At 37.7% G+C, this 12,527-nt stretch overlaps 1 protein-coding gene across 2 annotated transcripts in view; it reads left to right on the top strand.

The window, feature by feature from the left end:
* Window positions 1–12,527, top strand: part of TDRD3 (tudor domain containing 3) — a 107,894-nt gene that overhangs the window by 57,450 nt on the left and 37,917 nt on the right. For both annotated transcript variants that reach the window (XM_014966044.1, XM_014966045.1), the window contains 4 exons: window positions 40–181; window positions 7,762–7,833; window positions 8,391–8,540; window positions 9,242–9,382. In XM_014966044.1, the coding sequence (XP_014821530.1) occupies window positions 40–181; window positions 7,762–7,833; window positions 8,391–8,540; window positions 9,242–9,382 (505 nt within the window). The remainder of the gene's footprint in view (window positions 1–39; window positions 182–7,761; window positions 7,834–8,390; window positions 8,541–9,241; window positions 9,383–12,527) is intronic.

The following is a 12,527-nucleotide window of genomic DNA, read 5'->3' as shown; positions in this document are numbered from 1 at the left end:
TAAACATATTTGAAATATTTGGCTTTGTTCTACTTTTAGCTTGAACACTCCACCTGGAACAAAAATTAAGCTTTCAGGAACTGTTGAAGTGAGAAATGGATTCTTGCTGTTGGATGACAGTAACACAGCAGTTCTCGGAGGTGAAGTGGAGCATCTTATAGAGAAGTGGGAATTGCAAAGGGTGAGGTAACACCACTGGAAATGCTTGTCTTGCAGGATGAATATTACAATGAATGACATCGAGCTGAATGTGTTGACTCTGAACTTTCATATGATAAGCTTTTAGAACTTTACAGTTGCGATATTTTTAGGGTTGAAGCCAAAATGTGTGTAAATAGGTCTTATGTATAATCATAGAATCGTATGAGGTTGGAAGGGACCTCTGGAGGTCATCTAGTTCAACCCCCCCTGCCAGAGTGGGTCTACCCAGAGCAGGTTGCACAGGAACTTGTCCAGGTGGGTTTTGAATGTCTCCAGAGAAGGAGACTCCACCACATCTCTGGGCAGCCTGTTCCAGTGCTCTGCCACTCTCACAGTAAAGAAGTTCCTCCTCACGTTTAGGTGGAACTTCCTACACTCAAGTTTGTGTCCGTCATCTTATAAGTGATCTTTGCATGGTGCCTGATTCCTTTCATTGTCAGCAAGGATTGAAAACATCAATCAAATGTATGAAATGTAGTGCAGTCATAGGTGGTTACTTTCCTAAACAGTGTGTTTGATAACAAAATTTAGTTGCCTTTTACAATTACCATCTGTGTATTTTTGAGGCAAAAAAACCTAATAGTAAGTGTATGGAGAACACTGATATTGGTGACCTTAAGTATGAACTCTGTATTGCAGATTTCATCAGTGCTTTAGGTAATTTGTGATGAGAAAGACAAATTGGAGGTTTTAAAATCTTTTAACAAGCCGTAACTACTTTTAAGCCCCTCTATTCCTTTTTACTGACTCCTGTCACAGTAGAATAAAAGTTGCTGCAGGAAGGCTTTTTCATACTTTTTCTCACAAATGAGTGGAAATTCCTAGGGCAGGAAGTTGTGACCCTGCTCCAAGCAGTCCCAAATACTTGTTGGATTGACTATTATTAGTACAGACACACATCTCGATACTTTTACATCCGCATCTCTGAAACAGAGTAGCTTCTTCTGAACTTCTTTTATTGTTGATAATGCTAAGTTCGGCACAGTGATTTTTATTACGGCCAGTTGTCTTTGGTATTGATTTGTGTTTTATAGGATTCAGCAAACTGGACCAATGTTTATTTGAATATTTGAGTTGCACAGTGTTCATTCTAGTAGATTCTGTTTGGCATCCTTTTTGTGCCTTTATAGGTAAAAGTAGTTTTTAAAAAACATTCGTGGTGTTAAATGAAACTGCCTGTTTGATTAAAAAGAAGGTTCTGGGATCAACAGCAGAAACTGTCACATTTTACCATTTTTGTTCATATTCATTAGTTTTGTGAATTCTCTCTTTGGTTAAAAAATGCTAAGTTTTAAGGTTGATGGGGAGTGAAAAGAGACACGTAGAACTAACATATTCTTAGGAATGCCAAAGAGTTGATAAGAGAAGGGTCAATGGAATTGGTTAGCTTTATCGGTGATATTTTGGACAGTCCGTTTTCATGTTTATTCTACTGGGGTTTCAACAAATAAATGTTGCTCTATAAATATTAATTTGTTTTGATGTCAGTGTCAAGAAATACCCTGGAACACTTTCTGTTTACAAGAAAGCAAACCATTTAATAACCATTGGCATGCTGCTGACTACAGCTTTCAGCACTTGTTGTTAGCCACTTCTTTTGGCTTTCTATTGATGTGTTTACAAGAGTGGTAACGAATTTTTGTCGTAGAATCATAGGATGGTTTGGGTCGGAAGGGACCTTAAAGATCATCTAGTTCCAAACCCCCTGCCATGGGCAATACATCCCACTAGACCAGGTTGCTCAAAGCCCCATCCAGCCTGGCCTTAAACACCTCTAGGGATGGGGCATCCACAACTTCTCTGGGCAACCTGTTCCAGTGCCTCACCGCTCTCAGTGTAAAGAATTTCTTCCTAATATCTAATCTAAATCTCCCCTCATCCAATTTAAAACCATTGCCCCTTGTCCTGTCACTACTCTTCCTGACAAAGAGTCCCTCTCCGGCTCTCCTGTAGGCTCCCTTCAGATATTGGTAGGCCCCTATAAGGTCTCCCTGGAGCCTTCTCTTCTCCAGGCTGAACAGCCCCAGCTCTCTCAGCCCGTCCTCATAGGGGAGGTGCTCCATCCTTCTGATTATCTTCATGGCCCTCTGCTGGACCCGTTCTGTGTTGAGGACTCCAGAGCTGGACACAGAACTCCAGGTGGGGTCTCATGAGCGCAGAGTAGAGAGGTAGAATCACCTCCCGTGACCTGCTGGCCACAGTTCTTTTGATGCAGCCCGGGATGAGGTTAGCTCATTTATTCTGGTAATATAAAAGTGTAGAAAGTTAACTATTGCCTATTGCAATCCCCTTGGTTCTCTGGTTCCATCTTGCAATTTGCCAGAGTATTGTTTTCTTTTTCTCATTGACCAGCTCACAGCACACGATCAGGTTCCCAACCTAAATGTGGCCATGTCACAACAGCTGTGGATGACAAGAAATCAGTTTGGACAGATGAACCATGACCACTGGAAATTGTAGTTCCAGTTCTATATCCAGACTGACAGCTAGACAGATAGTGCTCAAGCAAGTCTATAGAAGCCAGATGCTACTTTGATGGCAGTTTCCTCATGAACTCGATGTTTCTGTCCTGTTCAGAAAGCTTTACAGAGGAGATCGGTTGACAAATAAGCGAGATTGTCAACTCTCAAAGATATTGAAGTGAAGAAGTTGCCACTCCTTGTCTAATCTTGCCACTGAAGCTTAAATGAAATGCTGAACTGTGTTTGCATAAAAAAAACCCGCGTATTTGTGCGACTATTTCAAATTACTTGTTTTGAATCCCCTTTTGTTTTTTCTCTCCACTACAACGTCTGAGAAGTGTTAATTGGGCTGCTTCTGTAGATGGTGAAATAAGTTTCTATTGTACTTATTAAAAAAGTTAGTACGATTAAGCCGAGTAATATTGGAGAACTTGAGAATTGAAGTTGTTTGTCCAGTCCTAAATTATTGCCCTTGCACCTATCTGTCAGCTTTTAGTTGTGTTACAGTTTTTTTTTCCATTCAGAATGTTGTTTGAAGTTGCTTTTGAGAGGAATCAAGTTTTAGTAATAAAAGACACACACTATAAATATAATGTATGTTAATGAATGCAGCATTATCACACTGCAAATATAGTTCATGTGGAATAAATGTATTCTTTGTAGCATTCGATTTTATCATAAGGTAATTCTTGCCTGGAAATTTCAATTTCTTTTCAAGTGTCACTATTTAAGTGACAGTAAATGAGTCAGTAAGGAGAAAATGAAAATGTTACTGTGAGTTCTTTTTTCTAGACTATTTGAAAATAAAAGGTAATATGTCATGGACTTCTTTAGGTGAGAGTACAGTTCCAAATAATTACTGCTTCACACTGTTCCCAGTGTTCTGATGGTGACAGATGTTTCAATCAGTGAGGATCAGTGTCTGTGAGATAATTGCTGGTACCCTTCTTAGAAAGAAAGAGTACTTTGTATTGTTATTATTCAAAATATCAGATGATCTGTAAGTGAAGGCTGAAGCAAGGCCCTTAATTTTTAAAACATAAAATCTGACAAATTACAGATTATCTAAAAGTAAAATTTTGTAGTATGATTCTTCTCTTTTTGTGGAGGTGAGGCTAAATGTCAAGGTTACCTGATGGGGAAACGGAGTAGTTTTATGTGTACTTCAAAATTTCTTCTAGAAAGAAGTGTGAGGGGATAATAGTGTATAGTATCTAGGAATTCAGTCTCATATTGTAAACCTTTGTTTCTTAAGATATTCTCTGGGAAATATTTTTTTTATTGTTACAATTCAAATACAGCAGAAAGGGTAAAAGAAGCATACTAAATGTCTTAATAACAGAGGTTATTGTAAATGATAGTTACTGCTCTGCTACAAGCAAATTTAATAGTAAATTAAAAAATCTTGTTCTTGTTGCCAGTTTGCTTTTTATTTGGTGCAAAGTAGAGCAGTTGTTCTCACTTCTCAGCAGACAGTGCTACTTGAGAACAAAATGTCAAAGCTGTTATTTACCATTAGGCAGAGTTCTTTCATTCTGCATAACAATTTTATGCAATAAATTGTTATGATTCAAAATCCATGTAGCTAAATGTTAGTAAATATGCAGTCAATTTTAAGTGCTTTTTTGCTATTTGCCAAATTACATGTTTGAGCAATAGCTTGGAACAGTCTTTTGCTTGCATGTGTTTCCTTGATTATGATTTGGGGAAGAAAAAAAAAGTGTGACCTTTAACTTAAGCAAGTGCTTCCTAATTATAGGGCATGAGGAATTAACTATGATCAAACGCTCAAGTTCTTGGGCTATCATATAAATATTTTTATCATATTCAGGGCTGTAATTAATTCCAGAATTGCCTACCCTTCTCTAGACCCAAACAAAAAAATAGCGTAGGGTTTACTCACAGAATCAAAGAGTTGCCTAGGTTGGAAGGGACCTTTTAAGATAATCTAGTCCAATGATCAACCTAACTCTGATATAAAACCACTAAACCACATCTCTAAGCATTATGTCAACCCATTTCTTGAACACCTCCAGGGATGGTGCCTCAACCACTTCCCTGGGCAGCCCATTCCAATGCTTAGTAACCCTTTTAGTGTAAATATTTTTTCCCCAAATCCAATCTAAACCTCCCCTGGCGCAACTTGAGGCCATTTCCCCTTGTCCTATCTCCTGTGACTTGGGAGAAGAGACCAACCCCCGCCTCTCTACAGCCTCCTTTCAGGTAGTTGTAGAGAGTGATACCCCTCAGCCTCTTTTTCTTTAGACTGAACACCCCCAACCCCCTCAGCCTCTCCTCATTAAGACTTTCTCTCCAGACCCCTCACCAGCTTTGTTGCCCTTCTCTGGACCCGCTCCAGCGCCTCAATGTCTTTCTGTGGTAAGGGGCCCCAAACTGGACACAGTACTTGAGGTGGGGCCTCACCAGTGCCCAGTACAGGGGGACGATCATCTCCTGAGTCCTACTTACCATGCTGTTCCTGATACAGGCCAAGATGCTGTTGGCTGCCTTGGCCACCTGGGCCACCATTTCGTTTTCTGCCATACAGCTCTCCAGCCACTCTTCCCCAAGCCTGTAGCTCTGTATGGGGTTGTTGTGACCCAAGTGCAGGATGGGGCACTTGGTCTTGGTGAACCTCATCCCACTGTACCTAGAGCACCTACCCTGGGGAAGCGAAGTGGCTTGGCCATACATTGATTTTTGTACTGCACTGCTTCTGTTAATAGATATTGGAAGTTCTGAGTGTGCTACAGTGATCAGCCCCTGGTTAGCTCACAATTCTAAACAACACTTGAAATGAGCTGATTGAAACTAAAGCAGAAAAAAATTATGTTATCTGCACTTCTAAGTGCTTTGTTTTGAATAATTTAGTGAATACTTTAACAGTATTTTTTTACTCTAAGGCATGAGGAAAAGGATTTTTAATATTTTTTTCCACCCTTGAAAGATATTAATAACCGTAAATAATTTAGAAAATGATTTTTGGTTCCGAAGTAAAAGTAGTTAACTTGAAAAGAGTGGACCAAAAGTTTTGATTTGGGTATTAGTTAGCTAAATTAGTATTATATTTTAAGAAATTCTCTGGAAGTGTAATGGCTTAAAGCATATTCATGTTTATACTACAGTTCTCATATGATGGAATTAAATCAATTTTACATTAGGGTAATAAATATATAGGTAAATGTCATCTATAGCCTTAAGTAATTAAAACTTTCTCTGCCAGTGGGGAGTAATAAATGATGTATGTAATGAAGCATGACTGTCCCAGTGGGGAAAAGAGGGACAGTAAGTAATGAAGATGATTAAATAGATGCATTATAGGAAATGCAATTTTGAATCATTTTAGCGGAATTAAGAACCTGTTCTTCCTTTTTCCACTCCTGAAACCAAATGTTTCTGTCTAATACAAAGTAATTAACAGGTAATTGAATGTTGATTCCAGTGATTTTCATTTTCTTGCAGGTTGCTGCAGTTCTCACAAATTGTAAAGAAAGAAAAAGTGTATCAACTATGAGCAGATATCTTAATGCAATGTTTACAAATCCATCTTTTTACTGTTGTTGGCCACCATTAATTTTTATTATTTGAGAATGCTTTGTTTTCAAGCCTAGGTCACTAATAGCCTGATTGTGGCTAAGAGTTTAGAGTGCTTCTGTTCTATAAATACTAAGTATCAATAATTGTTACGCTTATCATAGAGAATCATAGAGTGCTTTGTGTGCTTATTGTTATGATCTTTGTGATTCAAAGACCTGGTGATGAATTTAACATATGGTACCCTACTTCTCACAAGGCCACAGCGGAAGTGTTCTAGTGGCCCAGTATTTTGGTTCCAACAGTGTAAAAAGATGGTTTAAAAAACATTTTTAGGAGGAGTACACAGCCTGATCTCCTATATAGCCATGGCATCCAAACTTTATTGTCTTTATTAGACAACACAATCTTGACTAATTGTTTCAGTGTTTGCTTGTACATGGATTCATGAATTTCAGAGAGTTGGAAGGGACTTCTGGAGGTCATCTTGTCCAGCCCCCCTCCTTAAACAGGGCCACCTAGAGCCAATTGCCCAGGACAATGTCCAGGCAGCTTTTGAATATCTTCAAGCATGCAGGCACTGGAACCACCCTGGGGAACATGTGCCAAGTGCTTGGTCACCCTCACTGTAAAAAATTCTTCGGGGAGGAACCTTCTCTGTTTCAGTTTGTGCCTGTTTCCTCTGGTCCTGTCACTGGGCACCACTGAGAAGAGCCTAGCTCCATCTCCTTTACAGTTCCCCCTCAGGTATTTGCATAGATTAAGATCCCCCTGAACCTTGCCTTAGTTAGATTGAATTTGTCTGGTCCATTCTTAGACATGCTGAAACTGAATGCCTTTGCAACCTCGAGTGGCAGCAAGTTCAGCAAGCGCTATGTAAAGGGGATGGGTTCAATAGCCCAGCTGAAGTACATCTACATCAATGCACACAGCATGGGTAACAAATGGGAGGAGCTGAAAGCCATTGTGCAGCAGGAAAACTGATATAATTGCCATCACAGAAACATGGTGGGATCACTAGCATAACTGGAGTGCTGCAACAGGTGGCTGTAAACTCTTCAGGAGGGATAGGCTAATGTATTTATAGGAACATTTTTTTATTGTCTTTTATTGTCTCACATTGGGGCTTTGACCCTTCTAACTTTCTCCCTGCATAACCTCACAACATCTTGCCTCAGTCTTCAATAGTAAGACCAGTTGCTTTCCTGGTAGCCAGTCCCCTGAGCTGGAAGACCGGGATGGGGAGCAGAATGAAGCCCCTGTAACGCAAAGGGAAACGATGAGGAGCCTGCTACAGCACTTAGACACACAGAAAGCTATGGGACTGCATGTATTTCCTTCATGATTGTGCAAATTTTTGTGATTTTTCTTTGTCTCCCTGCACCTCATCCAGCTTTCTCCTTGCTTAAGTGAAGTGTCCCAGGATTTTAAGTACATTGTAGATTTTGTTTTGTATGCTTAAAATGTTCAACTTGCAAGTTCCCTGTACTTTCTGAAATAGATACATTTATTATACAGTCTGGGTTTTGTTCACAATTTATTAATCAACTATTTTCTTTTACAGAGTTTAGCAAAACACAATAGGAGTAACATTGGAACAGAAGGTGGTCCTCCTCCTTTTTTGCCTTTTGGGCAGGTATAGTATACTTCTCTTTGTCAATTTGTAAAAAAAAAAAACAACCACAAAACTGTATTTTGATATCTAGGAAACCTGTTTCTGTTTAGATAAAGGCTATCAAAACACCGTAGATCATGATGACTTGGATCAAAACCATGTGCCTGTTAAAGAAGAAGTAAAAAAATTGCATTCATCTTGTCAATTTTTGTGCCAATTTATATTTAACACTTTTCTTCTCAAACTTAAAATTTCATTTAGTTTGTGAAGCCTTTGATTCCTCCTATCAGATCTTGTAGGCACTATTCCCTTCTTAAATGACAAAGGTGTTTACAAGAATCATATTAGCTACATCATGAACTAAGCTTAAAATATAAGAGTCATTCTTTTTGGCCTGTCTAATGGACCAGCGGAGTGTGCTTTCAGCAAAGACATCTAGATGTGCGAGGTGTATATTTTTGCTATCATGTTCTTTATCTACAGTTGTGCTACTCCAGTGGAATAATAGGTTTGTTTTTTTTTCTTTTCAAATGAGAGTAGGCAAAAGAGTTAATTAAAACTTTGTTTTGCATTTTCAGAAATGTGCCTCTCACGTGCAAGTGGACAGCAGAGAGCTTGATCGCAGAAAGACTCTGCAAATGACAAATATTGTAAAACCTGTTGCGGACAATGATGAATTTGAGAAGCAGAGAACAGCTGCAATCGCGGAAGTAGCAAAGAGCAAGGAGGTTAGAACGCATGCTATAGCAGCTTACTTACTGTGATTGATCTTTTCTTGTTATTTTAAACATTTCTCTCTTAAATGACAAATGCTTTCTGATGTTTGCCTTCTTATAATTCTACTTACGTGTCTTTAAAAAGATGAGTCTAAACCGGAGGATCTTTTTGGATTGACGAGTATGTTATTATTTTAGTAAAGCTAATAAAGGTATCGTAATGTTTTATGGTAGCTATGATTTTGATTTGATACCTCTATTAAAAAATGTGGGGTTTACACTTTAGCTAATAAGATTTAAGTAATAAATATACGTTATCAGTTGTTTACTGCTTTTTTCAGTTCTTAAAAGCCACCAATTCCCCGCATTCAGCCTGAAATACTAGCTAGGAAGTTTAGTTCTAACATGTCCGGTTTTTATGTTCTCCCCTGGTTTTCCTTTTTAGTTTATTTTTCCAATTTACTTGGTAAGTCATAAAAACTAGAATTATATGCCCTTTTTACAGCCTCATTTGGACATAGGGGAAAAAATAAGTCCTACCTAATAAATTCATCTTTTTGTGTGTATAAATTAGTGCTTTATTTGTTGGTGCAAAGAAAATCATAAAAAATACAGCTGCATGAATTTTACTGCACTTTTTCTACTAGCTAAATATTAAGGCATATTTTCATCAGTTCTGTTTACTGAAATGTTATTTTTGTGCTTATCTAAAGACCAAGACGTTTGGAGGAGGTGGTGGTAGTAACAGAAGTAACCTCAGTGTGAGTGCTGGAGGGAATCGGAACAGGGAACTGTTCCAGAAAGAGAAGATAACAAAACCTGAGGGAAAGAATGAAGGTGTCTACCGAGAACTGGTAAGGTGGAAGACTTCAGTGGAACCTTAAATGTGTGCTGTTAAAAAATGAAAACAAATGTAACAAAAATTAAGCCAAAAAGACCCTGAGGAATAAGGGCTTTCCTTTTCAATTTATACTGAAGTCGGTTTAGAATACTTAAGGTGCTTTTGAACCTTACTCAGATAGTTAGGAGTTTCAATGTGATTTTGTAATTTTGTCTTGTCCAGTAAAATTTAAACCCAAGTCCTCACAACAGAATAGTAGTAGTATAGGTGGTATTGGACATTACAGTATAGTTTTATTTTCTTGTTTAAATAAGCTTAGCAGTTTTGCATGCTAACATTAATTCATTTTAGGCAGGAAGACTTTAATCCTTCAATTTCAACTTATCAAATAATATTTTAATGTAACTTTTGTTCTGAATTAAATATTTATTTTAAGAATCCGTATTAAATAGGCAGGAAGACTTTAATCCTTCAATTTCAAATTATCAAATAATATTTTAATGTAGCTTTTGTTCTGAATTAATTTAATATTTATTTTAAGAATCCGTATTAAACCATTTCTTTTGATATTGAGAAAACTAAGTGGTACTTTGATATTTAAAATAGCGAAGTAGAAATGATTTTGTTGTGAGGTGTGAATATCGTGCTTACAGCGTCACGAGTAATGTTTCATTTTGAGTAAGGTGGGTTACTATTGGAGAATCTGAACTGTGCCCCTTGATCCAGAATATCACCTTCCAATATATTTCATAACTTTATACTTACTGAAAAGCGTTCTTTGGGATCACAGCATTGAATTAAGTGTATGTAAGATGAGCAGTCATCTTACAGATGAAGTTTCTCTTTTGATTGCTTTAGCAATCTAAAAGTTTATGATTGAGAAAGTGTTTGCTATCAAGAACAACTCCGGAAATGAATTTCCAAGTATGCAATAATAATTATTGATTCTGATTTGAGTGATGAAAGCGGACTGAAAGAGGCATTGCAACAATGTAGTAACTCAGTAAACCAGTATTAAAATATTGATTATAAATGTCACTTATTTATTCTTTAATGTTTTCCACTTTATTTACTTTTACCAAAGGTTTAACAATCGGAATAAAAGACATTTAGGAATAGTATCTGCCTGCTATAATTTTGTTTGTATAGTGTGTATCATAATCTTGCAGTGAGGAGAGCCTGCAGCAGTGCTGCCTCGGGCACTGTGCTCAGAAATGTCTATACAGAAATGTAGAAATATGAGCTGAAAGGACCTCAAGAGGTCGTTTAGTCATCCCTCTGCCTGGTGGAGCACCAGCGGTACGGCTTGTCTTTCTCAACAGCTGTGTCTCGACCTAAATAGACTTCACCTACCCCCAAAGAAACAGAGGAAAGCCCCAACAGCAGAAAAAACACACAAAATTTAAATTGGGTAATTGTTTAAAGTATTAATTTCTTTTTTCCTCTATGAACTGAAAGAAACATATCTTACATTGCACTGTAGAACAGCAACTGTAAAATTCCAATTTATCAAAACTTTATATTATGTCACTTAACATATCTAGCTATTACTTAGAAGACAGAAATATGAACCTACTAAGCCTATGTGGGAAGCCTTCTTCCATTATAAATAATGATTTTTAGATCTAAAAGCAATGGATAAAAAAATTGTTTTGTCTTTTTAGAATTGTGACATCAAGTTGGTTTGATTGTCGACTTTTGCGTATATTGTTGACTTGTGTGTATACTTAGAAACAACTAAGGGTTTTTAATCCATCCGGTGTGTTACCTTCTGAGACAGCTGAAGCACTTGATCTTTACCTACAAAACAAGAAACAAAGAAGTGCAAAGTTTCTTCATAGACAAATAATCTACCTCCTTTCTCAGTCATCCTCCTTTCTTCATAGTCTTTATCGTCCAATCATCCTCCTTTCTTCATAGTCCTTATAGGATATGTCTTACAGTTTTCATTGTCTTTCCAGTTTTGTATATGAGAAGCAAGGTTTGTGCTGTGTAAAAGAAGTTGAAGGGAGTATTTTTGACATCCAAAGATACTTCAGATATTATCTCATTTCTCAAGTAGTCTTTGTATCTGGGAAATTGCCTTTCCCTTGGGTCTCAAATTGTGCTCTATCCAAGATATTTTTTTTTTCTCTGTAGCTGAGAGTCCAGGTGCTGTATATATGAGTCTTCATTTCCTGGTGGTCTTTGAACATAGCTGCCACATGCACAGAATTTCCACCATTGAAAGGAGGTCATGTGGTAGTAATGGCTAGAAGTTCTCTTTTCATCCAGACCAACTTCTTAGCTACCAAGGGGAGAAGAGTGAAGCAGATTGGCTGAGGAAACACTTGCCTCTCTTGTACCCTTGTTTCCATGCAGAAGAATTTAGGAGAATGGCCCAGAGCAGGAACTGTTATATTCTTTCAGTAAAAATAAGACATTATTTAGGCAACTGGAAGTCAAAACTCAAGTGGGATGATGATTCACTGTAGACGCTGAGGTCATGTTTCTGCCCCATTGTTCTTTTAAGACCTTTTAAATTGCTGCTCCTTTCCTTAGTCTTTGGAGAGTTAATTTAAGAGTATTGTTGAGTTTGGGAATGCAGCTACATGAAAGCATTGGACTTAATATTGCTGAGCATGTGGAAGTTGTAGCCAAATGCTGCAAAGTAATGTCTTGTTCATTACAGTGATATTTGCATAGCTAACCATAGTTATTAAAGTTATTTGAGTTGTTATATCTTTTACCTTACTGTATTGAGAAATCTCTATATTGAGATAGCAACAGCAAACACTGATTGTGTGCCTGTGCCCCCAGAAGGAGACCTGTTCACATCTGTTGTCCCAAAGCACAGTGTGCACCTGGAATTAAGACACAAAGTAATGTATTAAAACATAAGAGAAATGAGTAGCGGAGAGATTCCATCATAAGACTGGAAAACAGAGGATAGGGAGGGTTAAACCTTATTTGTCATACAACTCTCATACTGTTGTAATTTAAATCATTCTAGCAATAAAAGTTCGTGCTCTTTTAAGCAGAGGGAGAAAGAAGAGGTTGTTTATCTTAAAGGCTATGTTCTGTTGGGTTTGAGTTTTGGGTTGGGGTGGGGGGGTGGGGTTGGGATGTCACAGTACGGCTATTTTGGAACCCATTGGCAAAACCTTACCTTTATGGAA

The sequence above is a fragment of the Calidris pugnax genome, unplaced genomic scaffold, assembly GCF_001431845.1.
Source record: "Calidris pugnax isolate Ruff unplaced genomic scaffold, ASM143184v1 scaffold20, whole genome shotgun sequence".
Taxonomy (NCBI): Eukaryota; Metazoa; Chordata; class Aves; order Charadriiformes; family Scolopacidae; genus Calidris; species Calidris pugnax.
This window is presented reverse-complemented; position numbering and strand designations above follow the sequence as displayed.